Raw genomic sequence first — 19301 nt, 5'->3', positions numbered from 1 at the left:
TATGCCTCATAGAGGTGGTATTAAAGGTCCACAGGGAAACATTATCTGTTTTAGCAATCAACAATCTGATGCTAACCCTCTCCCTGCCTCCCGTCCCCTGTCTCTGCTCATCTCTCCCCGCCTCTGCCCCTCTCTCCCACACTGTCTCTCTCAATCTATCCAGCACTGTGCGGCGGGGATGTCAGGGGCCCCTGGGGAACCATCCTCAGTCCCGGCTTTCCAGACAGCTACCCTTCATCTCTCAACTGTACCTGGACGGTTGAAGTCAGCCATGGGAAAGGCAAGCGAGCTGCAAAGATCCCCACTTCCTAATAGATAGAGACAGACCGAAACAGTACAGTGTGACACGGCCAGCTCAGTGAATCCGGTTACTTTTGTGCCTCGGCAACAAACCTGCATTGCAAGAGTGCGTTTCTGCAAACTTGAGAGAGACGCTCCAGATTAACTTGTCTGGCGACGGTACTGCTTTGTTGCACAATGGTATTTTGTTTAGTGAAAAATGCTTGCAGGATTTGATTTATTTAGTAAAAAACACACTTCTGCTGATTAGAACTCAACATGCATGACGCTGCTCTGCCTTCATATCCATCCGTTCTTGCGTTTCAAACAGGCGTCCAGTTTCAGTTCAACTCCTTCCATCTTGAGGACCAACATGACTACCTCTTGGTAACCGAGAACGGGAGCTTCCTGCAACCTCTGGCTCGGCTGACCGGCAATGAGTTGCCTAGCAACATCAATGCTGGTCTCTATGGCAACTTCAAAGCCCAGCTACGATTCATCTCTGACTTTTCTATCTCGTACGAGGGATTCAACATAACTTTCTCAGGTATTGTACTTCTTCGTGGATCAGTCTTAGTCGACTGCGGATTAATTGACAGGGTGTTTCTCTTGTCAGCAGTGGGAGCTCCGTTAATGCAAAATCGATTGTCTCTGAATCACATCCTTTAAGAATGTAGAAATTTAATCTAAATTTCACCCAAACCTTAGGAAAAGTACAAATGTGTTTGGAGACAATGGAGATTAAATACTGTCAAAATCAATCTTGTGCAACACACTGTAAAACATGTTATTGTTTAAAAGTTTGAATTTATCAACATGTTCCTTCAGGTCAACAGGAGTTAAGAGAGAGGGAAGTTCAAAGTGACATCTTCCCCTCATAAAAAAGACATCCATAGTCGGATTACCCTTTTAAGCGTTTCCATCTCTCCTGTACAGGAGCTCATGAATCTCAGTCCATGTTGTGGGATGTTTTATAGTCTCCCAGATGGCGTACACTGATAGTCAGAATGTAACACATGGGAGGTGTCACAAGAGATTTGATTCAAACCTGCTAAAGCAAATAAATCAAATACATTATTTGTTATAGTTTGCCAAACACACACTCAGAAAGCTCAGTGGATAAAACACAGCAAAGACCGACAAGTTGTTAGCTCATTGTTCATATGCTTAGATAAGAGAATTGGAATATGTATTTTTATTATTAGTTGTTTTTCACAACCTATTACTTCAACTATTATGCACCAGTAGTGAGACAGAAGGTCTGGTGTTGATCTGGTTGTTACAGCTTTGAGGATGACTTTATTAGCTCTGCTTTATTAGATATTCATGTTTTTGAATCTTCAACAGAGTACACTTTGGAGCCATGTGAGGACCCTGGGATGCCCAGGTTCGGCCGGAGAAATGGCTACAGTTTTGGGGTCGGAGACACTTTGTCCTTCTCCTGCAACTTAGGGTACCGCCTTGAGGGGGCGCCAGAGTTGATCTGTCTAGGTGGAGGGCGAAGAATGTGGAGTGCTCCTTTACCAAGATGTGTTGGTATGCAGTTATATAACTGTGCGTCCGATGTTATGCGTTGGTGTGTCCTATGGATTTGTTTTACTACTGCAATTGATGAATTCGTGAATTCTGTTCTCAAACTGCTGAAAGAAAATGTCCAGATATCATCAGAAAATCCACATCTAACTAAAAATAATAAAACAAAAACAAACAGAGGTTTGTAAGTAGGCTTGTCAAAGTCTGGACTTAAAATCTGATTGAGATTGTGGCATGGCATTAAATAGGCTGTTTGCAGAATTTCTCCACTGTAGCTGAATTAAAGCAATTCAGCAAAGCAGAGTTTTATATATTGTTGAACTTAGAGATAGCTCTTCGTTTCAGAATTGTAAAATTAACAAAAAGTCAGCTGAATGTGACAGCGATCATCCTGGCTTCCACTGGGGCTATTGTTCTCAAATAAGGGAAATAGCCTCACAATTTCTCCCAGACCACCAGGGTATTCTTGCCCCCTGCTCCTTGAAGGATTGTATGACTCTAATCCAAAGTCTGAACACCATGAACCTGAAACCTCAGGGCAAATAAGGAACGCATAAAATAGGATTTGATCTGGGTGCACATGTAGCAATGAGGGGGATTTGACACTGCCTGCTGCCACACACTCCCACAAGAGGTGTTGTTCTCGCATGGAAAAGTGTAGGAAAATCCAGGCACAGAGATCCGGGCTTAGCGCACACCATGCGGTAATTGAGATTACATGTTAGATCATTTCACACTACAATCCTATTTCCAGCTAAGCATCGTATTTGCAGTGGTGGTGTGTACGTCTTAGGTTCTTTGTCATCAGTGTGACAAGACTGATAATGCAAAGTGAGGTTTTTTTTTTTTTTTTTTTCTATATTTAGTTCCTGTATGGTATGTTGTGTTGCATTGCTACGTGATATGTTGGAGCTGGAGGTGAATATCAGCAGATGTTAAAGATTAAATCACCTACAATATGCTGTTTTTTGATACATTAACTCTTATTCCTACATTCTCTTAGTCACATATTATGTTCTTTTTTTTCAAAGATGTTTAAAGTTCATTCCAAAGAAATTTAGTTGTTGCTGAAATTGGTAAATATAAAATGTTTCACTTTTGAGTCAAGTTCATATAAATCTGGCTTGTCCTGCACTTAGTTAGCCCCTTGCTATTCAGTGCACCGATCAGAACTGAATGGGTTATGTTGAATGAAGTATTTAAAGGACAGGATAGTTTATTATTTTTTAAAATGGAAGACTTTACTTCCCATATTACACCCAGTTATCTCTGCCCAGTTGTCTCTAAAATCTTCAAGACTTTCCAAACATTGCTAGATCACAGATAAAATGAGATAAAATGAAAAATTCATTTCTAGGGTGAAAGATGTGTTCTACTGTTCCATTTTACACACTTTCCATGGACGTTTTTAGTTTTTTCACTAGATGCTACTTTATATTCACTGTCTACATCATTTACTTTGAGCTATCGGAGGTTTCTGCACCTCCACAGTCAGTTTCAGTAAACATCGTCAGTTTATCAGCAGCCTAAGAAGATACAGGCGCTGACGTTTTGTAGTGGGTGCAGTGCTCTATTTATGCCAGCATGCCTAATAATTTTAACCTGGACTCAGCACTTTGTTTGAACAATATGTGGAATGAAGTTAAAAAGACACATAAAATCCAAAATGTGTGTTTTTCACTCATCGGCTCATCATTGATAATCTAAGACTCTGTGGTCTGAAGTTATTGTACGAGTTGATCTGTTGCTAGGATATCACTGTATTAGAAAACTGGTTAATCTTGCGCTTCCTTCTCATCACCAAACATGAGGTTTGTTTCGACTTTGAACTAACTGTAACCTGAACTTTAGCGTCCCTTAGGTCAGTCAGCCTGCATGTGCAATTTGGAGGTGTAGCTTCTCTACAAGCTAAGAACCTTGTCCAAGTGCAAGCCCAGCATGTAGGAATCTTAGCACTGCATTTGCAGATTTAGATGTCATAGTGTTTATCTCAGCAGCTTAGTTAGATTCTGTTGATTGCAGTCAGAGCAGTGAAGTGATGCAGTTTGCACACCAGCTGCACTGCCAAGAGCAGAATAGGTCCGTTAAGTTACTTAGTGTTGCCAGCCAAAGGCGTAATTAGGTTTTAGCTCTGGCATAGAACAACTCCTCAAACTCTCTGATGAAAAATCTGCCCTGGTTTGCATGGGACATGTCAGAGATAAGGTGCCATTGCTCGCTCCTCCAGTCTTGGAACTCTCACACTCCATCAGTCGAAGTGGGGAGCACTCTGAATTCTTGATGTACCCCAAAAGACCTCTTCCGAGAGTCTGAAGAGACCACCAATGTTCTGAATGTTTCAATTTTTGTTTGTCCCAATCAACGTTCCAGTTTTTAACGTCGTGGTGCAATCTTAATTCGGTGCGAAAAGGGGCTTAAATAATGCACTTTGCTTACCATGGGTGGTACTCAGGTTATCTGAGTTTAAATGGGTCTGTGTTTTTATGCAGCAGTGCCTAAAACGATTTGGATGGGCAACAAAGAGGTTTCTTTTCTTTTAAAATGAATTGAGATGAAAATACAAAGGGGAAAAAAAGCTGAACAAGAGTTATAACATAGCAGCAAAGGAGAAGGGTGGAATGAAATAGGGACGAATAAAGGGGGCACTAGTGATATAAAGTGGAAGTGAGGGACAAAGCGCAAGAACGAGGAAATTAAGAAGAAAAAAGGGAGAGGGTAAAGAGGTAATTTTCTAAATGGAAACTGTAGCGGGGTGATTTATTGATGATATGACAGCTGTAATAGGACTATTACACAAGTATAGACACAGAACAGTAGGGAAAGGGGGTAGGAGGGAGGGGTGCTGGTAAAAAAGAGAAGACAGAGGCAGGGACTTTGTGAATAGAGGGCAGATGAGAACAGTCCAGAGAGTGGAGCGTATGTAAGATAATTTCTGAACTTTGCACTGCCCAACAGAAATTGAGAGCTCGAAAGTTCAGATGTTTAAAAAGATTACTGAATTATTACCATGCACACAGTTTATTACATTTCAGACAGATTGTTCTACATATATTTAAATAAAGCTCATATTTAGGTTCCCCAACATAGCTGAGATTGAAATAAAATTTTTCACATCATATGCTCATTACATTTTCTCTTTGTCCTCAGCTGAGTGCGGTTCTTCAGTCATAAATAACGAAGGCATCCTCTTGTCTCCAAACTACCCAATGAACTACGATAACAATCACGAGTGCATCTACAGCATCCAGGTAAAGTTGAAAGTCTTCCCAGCGTTTGGTATGCACCCACAGTGTTTGGACTAAATAAAACATCCCGTAAAAGTGGACCACAGAGACTCCCGCGGATCCTAGTTGGCAAATTGCAAAATCCGTATCAAGTGTTGTAGAATTTAATAGCCATTTTTGAGGCATGTTGAATGCATGTTGCCTGTGCTGCTTCTCGGTTGACCTCATCTGTATTCCATGTTGACTCAAGGTGCAAGCTGGGAAAGGCATCAACATCTCAGCTAGAACATTTCATCTGGCCCAGGGCGATATTCTCAAGGTAAATGCACTCACACACATACATTAAGGACTGTCTGGATCATTATGCCTATCTGATATCTGTGTCCATTGCCTGAAGTAAATCATTAAAAATGAAATCAAGCCATAGATTTGTCTTTTTCTTTTTTTTTCTTTTAATGTATGTTTCATAACAAGAGCATTGCTCTCTTATTTGTATAGATTTATGATGGCAAAGACAACACTGCTCAAGTTCTTGGAGCATTCACTGGCTCGTCCATGTTGGGCCTGACTCTGATTTCCACATCAAACCACCTCTGGCTGGAATTTTACAGTGATGCTGAAGACACTGGAGAAGGATTCAAACTGGTTTACTCAAGTAAGTTCAATATAAGTGATGTTTATCACCTCAGTGCATATTTTGGAATACATCTATAGAGCCTTGCAAAGGCTTTCATATTTTGTCAACCTGAACCTGCAGATTTCAATGTGTGTTATTGTTGTGATAAACCAACACAATATATTGTGTAATTGTAAAGGAGAAAGGAAAACCATGCAGGATTTTCATGTATCACAGTGTGCTTTTGTTTTCTTCAGCGTCTCTGAATCAATACTTTTAAGAAACACTTTTTTTGCTGCAATTACATCTGCATGCCTTTGATCTTTGCACATCTACAGACTCTGCAAATAGCCCGAAATCAGTCGGAACAGATTAAAAGCATCTGTCAACGTCTTCCCACCTTTGCTAAGTTGACCAGTCAAACACATGAGCATGCTCTCATATAAACCATTTCACTGTAGCTCCGGTTATATGTGCAGGATTGCTCTCCTGGTAGGTGGTTAACCTTTACCTGCCACAAATCTCTTGCAGCCTGTAACAGGTTTTCGTAAAGCATTATCATGAGTTTCCTATAATTCTGCCTCTTAGACTAGTCATGTCTTTTAACGTTTGCTTTCTTTTTCCTGGTAAAAAAAGAAGAAAAAGAAAATTGTGGTGTGAAATATTTGTGCTTAAACCTGCCTTAAATTTCAAATCACACACAGCAGTCCTCTATTTACTAATTATGGGATTCTCGAAGGCCTTTGGTTACGTCTTATTTGTTGAAGTGTTGAAATACATAATCATGTATAACTTTCATTCCACTTCATGATACCACACTAAATTCTGTTGGCCTGTCACACACACCAACCACGCAATTTCAATCAAGTTTGTGGTTGCAATGTGTCAAAATGTGAAAAAAGTTCAATGGATATTATTTTCACAAGCCACTGTATTTTCTTAACAAAAGGACAATCTACCTAGAGTAAACATGTGAAATGCAAACAATGATACACGTAGCTTGATCAGAGAGCTAATGTTTTGTTCTGATAAAGTAGCTGAAAATCGCTAAATTCCTGATCTTTCATGCTGCCCTAAATGAGATTATGACATTCTAAACATGCATTTGCCTAACAGAGATCGCTAAACAAGACATAGAAAGAACACTCTGTAAAACCAAATAATTATCAGAAATTAGCCTCATTTTATCACAAAAGCCATTGGAGCCGAGATGTCACAGTGGGATACAGCAGCGTGCACGCATTTGACAGCATCCTCTTATTTCCACATTTTGATCTATAAACTCTACATAATAAAGCTGAGTCATACAAAATGTTTTCATAGCATAGTAGTTATTTGAGGCCGTATTGTCTTTATGCTGATTGAGTAGCATGAAACAACGCGCATTCGCTGCTCTCACGCTTTTTCCGACATTGTTTTAGTATATCAAACAAAAGGATATTAATCTTAAGAGCTGTGCTGTGCGCCAACATTTTCTTCTTGTGTTTTGACTCTGAGCTCGAATGTGTTTTATGTAAGTCTGAAACGGAGAATGAAAGATGTAATCCAGTACAACTCTGGAGACGCACTCCAATAAATAATTCATGGTCTTTTGTTTTCTTTCAAATATTGTAACAAATAAAATTTGAGATGGGCGGCCGTTCACTCCCAAGATGATGACAGATGTGTTTGTGTTGTTAACTTGGAAAAGAACAAACAACAAAAAAAAAAGGACCGCTTTCCAAATGGCCGTGTTTGAGGATTTAGACATGCACCTGCATTACTCTGCCAAGAGAAAGCTCAAATGCTGGCGCGCCCTGTCTTCTGGGTAATGTCATAGATCAAATCCCTGTTATGGTCTTGTAAGGATATTTATAAATCTATTCAAATCCCACGCCGTAAAACTGTGCACTAACTGCATGTTCTGAATAATTACCATGGCAACTGAGCTCAGACAGACTGTGAAAAACAACCTTAAATTGGATAAGGTGTATACACGCTCCAGTATCACTCCTAATAATGGTACGTCTCATGCCTATGTATCTTTTTTTAGGCTTTTCAAATAAATTGGGATGAGAGCTTAACAGAGTCTGTGATATCAGGAAGCTTGAAAACAGAATAGTTGAGTGAGCTAAATATTTATAGAACACTGCTGTGCATCTGCGAAGAACCGGGGTCTGGTCCGCTTGTGTCGGCCCTCCATGTCCTGTTTACGAGCATTTTGAACGGTCTGCATTGTCAGGATCTGTTTCCTTCCTCCCAGGTTTCGAGCTGTCTCATTGCGAGGACCCAGGTGTGCCTCAGTTTGGATTCAAAGTCAACGACCAAGGCCATTTCTCTGGGAGCAGCATCACGTACAGATGTGAGCCCGGTTACACTCTGCACGGGGCTTCGACACTCAAGTGTATGACGGGTGAAAGGAGAGCCTGGGATAACCCTCTGCCGTCCTGCATAGGTATGCTCTTGTTACATTATGTCTTTTACACACTGAACGAGAAACAAAGTTGCCTCCTATCCCCACATTCAAACCAAGTGATTTGGTGTCCCGATTGTTTTAGGGGTGTGGCGGAAAGTTATCCTACAGTCTGAGATATTTGGAGGGAACGTTACATGAAAGTTATTACACACATTTTCTTGAAAATCTTTCAAGCCATGTGGATAACTCCCATCTTCAACGGGAAGGATCAACAAGTAACAAGTTATTTGTGTAATATATTTTGGGTATATTTAAAGAATGATGCAGCAGAGTGACTTGGTGTTTGAAATATCCGCTTTGGTCAATAATGTTTGTACACAGTCCTGTCTCTTTGGGCTCTAGGAGGAAATTAGCATTCAGGTTCTCCTCCATAACATAAGATTTTTTTTTATACATCATCGAAGATTACCAAAAATCTCCATCAAAAACAAAAACAAAGTTTTTTTTTTTTGTTTTTTTTTTTGTGGAACCGGAAATAAACTTTGACTGGAAGCAAGTAAGGCAGCCACAGATCTTCTACCAGTCCTTATGGCATTTGTTAACCAGCATGTTTGTTAACACCAGTATGAATGAATCATATTGTGACCTGCAGTGCATTAGACATCATAGATATCACAAGAAACTCTTCTAAGATGAGTTTTAAAATTGAATTCAAGAACTTTTAGCAACTTTCCTGACTCTCCATCTCTTGTCGCAATTTGCCAATATTTTCAGACAGGTATTCTAAGCAAAATGTTGGATGTTGGTAAATGGTGTCATTCCTCAGTAAAAATAATAATTACATCATCACTGATTAGTGTCCTGTACTCTGGGTTACCTTGTCAAGCAAGTCTGCGTTGTAGAAACAGATAAGAAGCTCAAACATGGAAGGCAACTCATTAACAAGCAAATTTCATGATGGCACAAAGCTGTTCAAACTGCAATTAAAGTAAAAAAAAAAAAAAAAAAAAGCTGGCCCTGCAGCCTCAGAACTTCATAAAGACAGGAGCTACAAGACGCTTTCCGCCTGCCACAAAATGAACCATTGCAAAAGCTGCAAGAGTTCAAACTTTAAGTCTCTTCATTAAAAGTCTTGCCGTTTTTCCACCATCAAATGTCCATCATATAAATGCAGACCTCTCCAATCATTAAGTCTTCATCCATCTTAATGCAGACGGAGGTCACAACCCTGAGAAATCAAAACTTTAAGGGATAAATGGAGTAAGAGACTGAAGAAATATTCTTTGCACTTAAACAAACCCTTTTTATGCAGCTAGTTGAGAGGGATGATGTGATCTAAAGCAGCTAGATTATATTGTGTGAACAAAAGTAATTTGTAATCAGAAAAATATTTCTTCTAATGATGGAATGTCTTTTAATCTGAAATGAGCATGCAGCAGGATACACCAGAAATTCATTAATATGGTTTCTGACATGACATATTTGCTTTGGAGGTGTTTCTGTTATACAATATGACGTTTTTTTGTTTTTTTCCTCTGCTGATTATACCAGCTGGACACTCTGACCCTTATGGATAACTACTTGCTTCTACGCACCATTTTTCTTTCCTTCTCTTCAGGCATAATCCCTATCAACATCTATTGATATCCCTGTTAAATGCTAAAGGCTTTGGCAACCATCCGATTCATGAGAATTGCAGCACAATATAGTTTTAATAATCTATTTTTTTTTTTTTTTTTGCTGCAGACTAATGTATCAAAGCACCTGCTATTTTATAGAAACAATAAAGCACTGGGACGAAACACCCATTGGAGTATTGACACATATCTATATAGGCAACTCTATTTCACTGCGGTTTCACTCATTCTCCCGGTATGCAAACGGATGAATCATTATCACACCACAGTCATAAATATTGACTGAAACAAATCAATAATGTTCTTTCACAAGCTTTACAGGCATTTCAGGCCTCCAGAACTTTATGAAATCATATTAACGTGTCACAGTAATACAACCTGCGCAGGAAAATGAGTTCTCCATTCACTATAACGTTAAGTCAGCCATGTTACAGTGGTAACCCAAAATAGACTTGTAATTGTTTTTACTTGCCACAGGAAAAGTACTGTTCAATAGCTGTATACATTAGTTATTATACCTCTGATGTAAAATGTCCAGTGCTGACCAAACATTAATAGTAGCATGCTAACAGTAGCTTAGATAGCTAAATAGTGTGATTTTGAGGACTTGCCGAATACATCCACGCACAAATATCGCCGTATTATTTTTAGGTGTTCATCTGACTTTCTGTTCTACATGATTGTTGTGAAAGTTGAACTGAAGTAGTGTTTAAAACCACAACGTCTTACTTAAGGAAAGGTCCCTTGTTGAAGTTTCAAACTGTTTCTATTTCATTTAATCAAAGGAAAGTAAGTCACTATGTAACGTTCAGAACAACATGCGTTGAGAGAGCCGTCTTCTTAGTGTGTCTGCTAGTGTGTGAGGGGAGAGACCGATAAGTGGTCCAGTTATCTGCTGCAGTCCTGTCTGGTCTGACCCAGCTGGTTTTATTTATCAGGAGTCAGCTGATCTTCTGCATATTCCTGTCCTCTTTAACTTTCACTTAGAAAAGTACCTTTCGATAGGCATCTGGACCCGTCCTCTGAATAGTAAACTTCCTACCTCAACACATGCATCTGATGTGAGAATTTTAATGTCGGCGTGTCAAAAGACTCGAGTCTTAATTTGAACTTGCTCCTCAGAGACTTGGCTTGGACCTGCTCCTCTCCGACTTGAGATTTCGCTTGGGCTTCGGGCAAAAATACTGGAGACTTATCTTGAATTTGCCCCTCAAAGATTCAATACTTGATTGCGACTTGGCCTTCAAAGACTTGACACATAATCTAGACTCGGGGCAAAAGACCTGAGACTTGACTTGGAAATTGATGTGAACATCTCTGCTGACTATTTAGCAATTCAGAGTTAGTATGAAGTAAAAACACAACATTAAAAGCAACCACAGTTAGAACCAAATGTTTCTGACTGGTTTTTTTTTTCTTTTGTTTTTGCTGTCATGGTTAAACTATAAGATATTTCCTTTCTTTAGGAGAGGAGATATCCAAAAGACAGGAGATATTTTTAGAATATCTAAAAATATAGATATTATAATTATATAATTCAATATAATTATTGAATTATATTCAATAATTTGGGGGTTTTGTAAATTAAAAGTTGTTGTAAAGTTACAGGTTTAGAGCTAGAAATCAGAATGTCGCCATTAAACTTCATGTAGGTGTTGTGATATTTACTCCCAATACATCCTGCTGATGAGTGTTTATGAGAATACCAAGCATTTCGATTTAATACTCAAATAGTGCTTGGAGTGCAAGAAAAATAAAAGGATCTTTAGTACTACAGTAGCAAAAAACAGCGAAGAGTTGTAACAGAGTTTGAACAGATAAAAAATACACTACTACACCCAAATAAATGCAAAGCTCATTCAAAGAGACTAACAAACTGGTTTCGGCAGGCTTAGCAGTCAGCTCAATGTTTTCAAGATGTTCCTTCCTTCATATTTTGCCTTTCAACTTTTTGATTTGAAATTCAGCTTAATAAGTCTCTCTCCTTTTCACTATTAATAATGAAAGACTCATAAAAACCACTGGCTAAAATTCCCTGACTTTATACTTTAGCACTGACACACTGTGACCCCGTCTAACCGCTGGTCTTAATATTATATTTCTTATTATTACTCAAAGTTTTTCTTTCTTTACACCCCTTGGTTCTGCCTCTCTCCCCCTCCTTCTTTTGCATCCTCTCGCCGTGTCCTCTCGCTGTCCTAATGTAGTATATTGCTCCTATTACCCGAGATAATATATTCCTGTGATGAAGAGCCTGAGGGAGGAGGAACTTTCAGAGGGAGGAAAAGCAAGAGAGAGACGATGAAGATTGTGAAAGTATATAACTGGAAAAGACAAAGTATAAAAAGAGGAATTATTTTAGTTATATAATGTGAGGTGATTTCTTCCGGGAGGAGTGCAAGATCAGCACTTTGTTCCTTCTTCCCCTTCCTCTCGCTTCCCCTCGTCATGTTCTGTTTGGAAAGAAAGAGTGAGAAAGACAGCGAGAGTCAGAGGCGGGGTGTCGGTTTCTTTTTAATCACTTTTGCTCTTTGATGATCACTAAGCAGCCCCTGAGGTCCACCTAGCCGGTGTGATTGCCTTGATAAACAAATACCACAGAGATAAATGGTTGACTTGTCACACCTAATCAACACATTTAAATGTTGTTTTTACCAATTTAGCATTTGTAGGGCTTCGGTAGTGGGCGTGTAATGCTGTTTTTATGCAAATCTAAGTGTAAAAATATAATTTTTTTATGATGACTACAATGCAATGTCTCATGTGTGTGTGTGTGTGTTTGTCTAACCTGCAGCTGAGTGTGGTGGTCGCTTTAAGGGTGAATCTTCAGGGAGGATCCTCTCTCCTGGATACCCTTTTCCATATGACAACAACCTCCGTTGCACTTGGACCATTGAGGTGGATTCTGGTAATATTGTGAGGTAATGCGGGATTCTCTGCGACTATGTCAGTAATCTCTACATGGCAGAGTCCACCGACTGGTCAGCATTCGTGGTTAAAGCCTTCTAGCTTTTAGCTGATTTCTCTTTAAGAACTACAAATAACCAGAAAATACTTCATAGACTAAACATCACCCTGTGTGTGTGTGTTCAGTGCAGAGTTTAGAAGCCTTTAACTTAACTTTGAGATTTCCTAGAGATTGCTAACATTTTCTAATCCAGCATATTTCTTGACTGACAGCAGAGGGCTATTCAAAAGGATAAAAATAAAAAAAAGAACAGCTTCTTGTTATCTTTTGACATTCATATCCCTATTGTGGCAGCTTGAATGAACAGGCAACAAAGCCTCATGGAACATATCAGATTTTGGCTTCCCAACTGGACGATAACTTATCAGGTTTGGTCAAGCGTAGAATCGTCCGATTTTGGAACAGCCACCGTTTTCTCTGTGCATCTCTAGTTTGTGTTTTCTCCTTTTCAAAATTATTTCGCACGGGTGTTCCCATTTAAAGAGTTGGCCATCTAAAACATAAAGGCTTGTGATTTACAAAATAAATGTTATAGAATTTTACAAAACATTTGCAGATCTTTTGTCAATTATGCGCAAGAGCAGCAAAGATCTAAAACTGATTAGCCAACACCGAGTGTCTGAAAAGTTCGTATTGAAATATCTTAACCTTGATGGTTTTTCTTCCCTTTTAAATGGCAGCCTTCAGTTCTTGGCCTTTGACACGGAAGCCAGCCACGACATGCTGAAAGTTTGGGACGGCCCGCCTGAGAATGAAATGTCTCTGGCAGAGCTGAGTGGATCTTTGCTTCCAGAGGGAATCCATTCCACTCTAAACACAGTCACTGTCCAGTTTGAGACTGACTTTTACATCAGCAAGTCAGGGTTTGCCATTGAATTTTCCAGTAAGTAACACAATTTAGAAATCACTAAGAAAACATAACCATCGATCCATTTTGATTCTAAAACTTGTGTCTTTTAATCCTACTGATCTGAATCATGTTTTTGTTGACTTGGTCTTATGATTTTTTTTTAAATTAAAACTAATAATGAAGAATATAATTATGTAGTTCATGATCAACTTGTTATTGAAAGACTCAATATCTCTAGTACTCATTCATTTGAACCAAATTAAATAAAGTTTTTAGAATTCCTAAGGGAATTTTTAAATCAATATTAGGAAAAAAACATTTAAAAATGACATTCTTAAGTACTGACCCCAAAGGAAGAATTTTGATTGTAAATTGTTTATAGCCCAAGTTTCTCTGGTGAAGACAGAATCAGGACATATTCTTTATGTCCTGATTTTATGTTATCAGTAGTAAATACATAACAGACAGAATAATTGAGTTTTTTCAGGTCCTATGTAAAAAATAGGTTATGCTTGCCATACGATATTTGTTTTATTCTTACTCAAAACTGAAATTTACAATGTCACTTTTGATCTGGCAAATGAGTCTCATTGGAATCCATATTTACATTTTTTTGAATATCACTTTGTAACTTTGGCTAACGAAATGATACTGTCACATTCCCAGAACAGTTACCTAATACTCAGTTGCATTATCATTTTGGGTGGGAGGCTTAGAGCTGGGCATGGACTTTTCAGGCTATTTTAATCCATTTAGAAAAAACTTTTTTGAGCATTGTTTAAAACATCAGATGTTGTGTAACAGAATTGTGTAATTAGATAATATTTAAGGTTCAAGCGCTAGGCATTTGTCCAATGTTTATACACCTTTGCACACAAAGTTTGACCCTGATTTTTGTAATTGCTCTCTTTCTTTTGTTTTTTTCTTCTTCCATTTCCCACTTTGTCCCCTTCTCTCTCTCTCTCTTCTCTCCAGGCTCTGTAGCCACAGCCTGCAGGGACCCAGGTGTGCCGATGAACGGCACGCGCAGCGGAGACGGCCGTGAGCCGGGGGATTCGGTGTCCTTTCAGTGCGACCCTGGATACGAGCTCCAGGGAGACGACAAAATAACCTGCATACAAGTGGATAACAGATACTACTGGCAGCCCAGCCCGCCTGTCTGCATAGGTGAAAAGTTTAGCTGCAGCATACTCTGCTGGGACGTGAAACAGATGCACTACATTCACACAGTTGGAGTTGTTTGGTTTCAGAAAATGACTCAAGGACACATCTGCCAGTGACTAAAAGAATGACTATATAGCCTGTGTCTATATTTAGGCATAGAGATTTGCATATTCATCTCAGTTATATGTGGCATGTGTATGTGGCGCTTTACCGCTAATAAGATATATATTTACATTGTGTTCTTATTGCAGCACCTTGTGGGGGAAATCTGACTGGCTCCAATGGGTTCATCCTCTCTCCTAACTATCCACATCCCTACCCACACTCAAAGGACTGCGACTGGCTCATTGCTGTCAACTCAGACTACGTCTTGTCGCTGGCCTTCATCAGGTGACCTATAAACTGAATATCCAGCATCGGATGTCCATATACGGCTTTTCAAAACTTCTCAATCCAAATGATCGATCTGATCCTAAAGCGCTTGTGCCAACATTTTCCAATCCAGAAGTCTTTTACTTATTATTTAGTGTTGGTTATGGCTATGTTGTTGTGTAAGCTATAAATTAACCACAAGAAGTATTTACGTTATAGTCAGAATGTCGGCTTAAAAGCTGCTTAATATTTTCTACGTTGAAATCAAAAGGTGGGACGCACGTTAGACTTTACTGGAACTTTTTGTGTACTTCTGAGAAAAATAAACTCCTACTGCTCTAATGCTTTGGGAAAAGGTTTGGGACAAATAACTATATCCAAGAACAGGGCGACTTAACAAGCTCCTTTTCTGTTGCCATGTGTTGCGCTGTGTGTTTATGTGGGCGACTCAGAGAAGCTGGTTTACTATTTTATTGAAATGTGATATTTAGTGATATTTTTTTTAAATAGATTTGAACAACTTTTAATTCATTAGCACAATTGACACACTTGTTATTGCAAATTAAAATAGTACATTTTTCACAACTTTTGTCAGTTACTTATATTTCTATAGTCTGTAGATTAAAACCTTAGTTTTATTTGTTAAGCACTGGCTAATGTATGTCTTATAATCTGATTCGTTGTGTTGCATGTTCTACTTGTTTTCCCATCAGAAATAAATCTCTGAAATATGCAATCATTACATTCGTTTTCTACTATTTAAAATTGACTTTTACCGTTTCACAAACTTTTCTTACATTGACAACAAAGGCAGTTTAATTTTAAACGTAACATTTATACTTCTCTCATCAGTTCTCGCCTCCTTTATCTTGTCTTTGTTCCCCTTCAGTTTCAACATTGAGCCAAACTACGACTTCCTGTACATCTACGACGGTCCGGACAGCAACAGTCCTCTCATCGGGAGCTTCCAGGACAGCAAACTTCCAGAGCGCATAGAGAGCAGCTCCAACACAATGCTTCTAGCCTTCCGCAGTGATGGCTCTGTTTCATATACTGGCTTTCACCTGGAGTACAAAGGTAAAACTAGATATGATGTGCGTAGAGGTCTGTTCAAACAGATCAAAGGAGTTCAGATCACCTTAACTCAATAAATATTCAGTTGCCCAAAACAAAACCAATTTTTTCCAAGACATAAATGTTTGACTTTTGTGTGCTACCATTGTAAAAAAAAAAAAAAGAAACTATAGCCTAGTGTTGGAGCCTCAAAACTTGCTCTTCTATACAACTTTACTATTTCTTGCCCAAAGGGAAAACCAAAGACTCTTTCTCTTCTGCTTGCTGGTGTATCTCTCTGTATGGGTCCCTAACGACAGCGCACTTCTTTTTTTTTTTTTTTTTTTTTTTCGGGCCACTGATGACTCCTCTTGTGTACTGGATAAGATGAGCTTGCAAAGGACCAACCAAACAGATGGTGGGGCTGCTCTCCTCTGACAAGAGATTTGTTGCATCTTTCATTGGTTTTAGGGCCTTGATGATCTCCTCCTGCATTTGAGATGTCTGCTTCTCTGAGAGTACAGATGTTAAGATTCTCCCTCTCTTCACCTGAGGAGACAGTATGAGACGGCACAGACTGCAGGCTGTTGCTCTGCAAAAACCTGTCAACCATCTCACAGGCGCTGTTCCACCTGGTGCTTACATCTGTTTTCAGCTCATGTCTCGACAGACCAACTAGCTTCTGCTTCTCTTCAAGCTGGTGTTTTCCACCGGTGCCCTGGTAATGCATCTCGTCCTCCCTTGTAGCCCTTTCACAGCGGGGCAACTAAAATGCTCGCGCAGAGGAAAGGTTGTGCGTGTGGGCACAGGTGGGAATTATCTCAATTTGGCGAAAGCAAACACGTTGGATGGCACAGGAATAGCCAGCGTGGGAGATCACTTTTTGTGCGGTTTAGCCATTTAGAGCTCTTAAGACACGATCCGTCTCTGATCTGTAATACCAGCGTGCAAATTTGGTGCAACATAATGTGGCAGTGGACGTTGAAACATCACCAGCGAGCTTTCAAACTAATCTTTTTGGACTCGGCACTAATTATTCTTGGCTGACACGGGATTGTCATGATGTAATAAACCTTGTAAAATACCATTGTTTCATTTCATTTAAACACAAACATGTAAAATAAAACTATTAAAAGATCAAAAGACAACAACTATTTCTACTCCTGCAAAAAAAGATTTAAAAAAAAAAGTTGTTTACAGCTGTGACAGTGATGTCTTCACCATCAAAACCTGTGATAAGAAATAAGGAAATTAGTTGCAGCACCTCTTAGTAATACATTTTACATCCTATAGAGTATTTAGCAACGTTTTCCAAATACTCAACTCTATGTCATTGTGCTGCAATAATGCAATTACTTAAGCTCATGCTATGCTACCTAGGCCCTTTTTCTGCATTAAAGAATATTCACCTACCTTTGCATGACAAATTCTTGAAATAACTCCTCCATTCCAGTATGCATGCAGTATCAAAACAGCAGCACATCTAGAAAAGGTCTAAGAACTGCTTCTTGGGGCGACAGTGAGTAGCATAGTGTTCTTGTTCAAACTACAGTACATCTCCCAAGACTGAAGCAAGCCAGAACGGACAAACTTTTTTTTTTTTTTCTTTCAAGATGACAAGACATTGAGCAACAAACAACAAGCACTCTGCAGGACTCCAATTTACCATGATTTTTGTCCACCAAAGGCGACGCATTAATCGTAGCTCTGGCTGATTCCACACGACAATAATTGGCCTTCTGAGCTCTAAATTCGAAAATATTGTAAATTAACAAACGGAGAGATGCAAGAGAGTGACAAACATACCCAAACCAGTGATTATTCCAAAGTAATGATAGTAAAATTAAAATTCAGATTCAATTTCTTATTGTTGTGTTTGTATGACTTTTTTTAAACACAAACCTCATTATCTACCAAGCACTGGCATGCAGGCGATATTTACATTTTCTACCGCAATCAAACATTTATTTATTTTTTCTTCACATCTCACGTCTCAAATCATTTGGAGAAAAAAAAAATATATATTAACGTACTCTGCCCGAAACGATCGTGTTAGGGGACTTTTCTGTCTAATCTGCTTTTCATAAACAACCTGGCTAGGGAAATCGCTCTTTGAGGTTGACAGAATTTTCCCCAGCTCTCATTACGGCAGGGTCGGTGCTAAACGTGTGAAATATTCCATTTTCACATCCAGCTGCTTTCACAGCACCCATACTGTATGCATGCACCGCTGCGTATGCGGCAAACTTGCTCTTATTGATTACACAATGTATCACAGTGTTTTCAAAATGAAAAGAAAGATTGCCCTCCCGATGGAGTCCCTGTTGATTTGTCGGGGGCTGAAGCAGTCTGTCAGGAGGTGTCACTTTGATACACTTGCACAAAAGAATAAATATTGGCTCTTTGTGGACTCAGGAATTAAGTGTGAAGTTGATGCGGGTGGCTGCTAATCTTTCGGAGGGAGGGCCGCGGCCGTCGTTCGCATGGCATGCAAAGAGCTGAGGGATAAAGTTATCGTTCTTGCTCCATCTTCACACTGACTGCTAAGGCAAACAGACTGATGGAAAGGCCAGCACTGCGACTGCCTCTTTTCATTACTGCAATGGACTTGGTTAATATTAATTTGCCTTGTTACCAATGTGTGCCTGTCACTTTTTCTTTGTCTATCCCCTTTCCTAATGAGAAACACACTTGTTTTATTTTTCTTTGTTTTCTCTCTCTCTCTCTCTCTCTCTCTCTCTCTCTCCGTCTCTTTCCATTACAGCCAAACTGAGGGAGTCCTGCTTTGACCCAGGGGTGGTTCTGAACGGGACCAGGTTGGGATCCGATTACAAGCTGGGCTCTACAGTCACCTTTTACTGTGAAGCAGGATATGTTCTGCAGGTACAAACACCTGGATAAAAAATCTGTGAGCTGGCAGCTTGATTTGTTGAACTGAGGGTGAAAGAGGTCCTAATAGTAGCCAAATTGTTCAGGAATTTCCCTACTCTATTGCTCCTTCACCAGACACCTAAAATCTCTTGAGTACCATATCTACATTTCTGAAAAGTTTATTTTCTTTACAGTAATTGTGGGCAAAGCAAAAATACTCTAACTAGATCCCCAAACATGGATTTTTGCCTTCTGCTAAAAATAAACGAAATCAGAAATTAGTGAAGTTTAAGCGGTCCTGTTCGGTTGCCGACAGGTACAAACACACGGCTAGTGTCA

The 19301-nt window shown here is 39.3% G+C and overlaps 1 protein-coding gene across 4 annotated transcripts in view; it reads left to right on the top strand.

The window, feature by feature from the left end:
* LOC106924683 (CUB and sushi domain-containing protein 3) overlaps positions 1-19301 on the top strand; it is a 392355-nt gene that overhangs the window by 300405 nt on the left and 72649 nt on the right. For all 4 annotated transcript variants that reach the window (XM_088010270.1, XM_088010273.1, XM_088010271.1 and 1 more), the window contains 13 exons: positions 164-280; positions 611-826; positions 1627-1815; positions 4960-5060; positions 5287-5355; positions 5535-5691; positions 7895-8086; positions 12479-12605; positions 13333-13535; positions 14478-14669; positions 14918-15056; positions 15928-16115; positions 18856-18974. In XM_088010270.1, the coding sequence (XP_087866396.1) occupies positions 164-280; positions 611-826; positions 1627-1815; positions 4960-5060; positions 5287-5355; positions 5535-5691; positions 7895-8086; positions 12479-12605; positions 13333-13535; positions 14478-14669; positions 14918-15056; positions 15928-16115; positions 18856-18974 (2009 nt within the window). The remainder of the gene's footprint in view (positions 1-163; positions 281-610; positions 827-1626; positions 1816-4959; positions 5061-5286; positions 5356-5534; positions 5692-7894; positions 8087-12478; positions 12606-13332; positions 13536-14477; positions 14670-14917; positions 15057-15927; positions 16116-18855; positions 18975-19301) is intronic.

The sequence above is a fragment of the Poecilia mexicana genome, unplaced genomic scaffold (genome assembly GCF_051168715.1).
Source record: "Poecilia mexicana isolate PSO_F unplaced genomic scaffold, ASM5116871v1 scaffold_11, whole genome shotgun sequence".
In the NCBI taxonomy this organism is placed as follows: domain Eukaryota; kingdom Metazoa; phylum Chordata; class Actinopteri; order Cyprinodontiformes; family Poeciliidae; genus Poecilia; species Poecilia mexicana.
The sequence above is the reverse complement of the archived record's forward strand: the minus strand, read 5'-3'. Positions and strand labels throughout refer to the sequence as shown.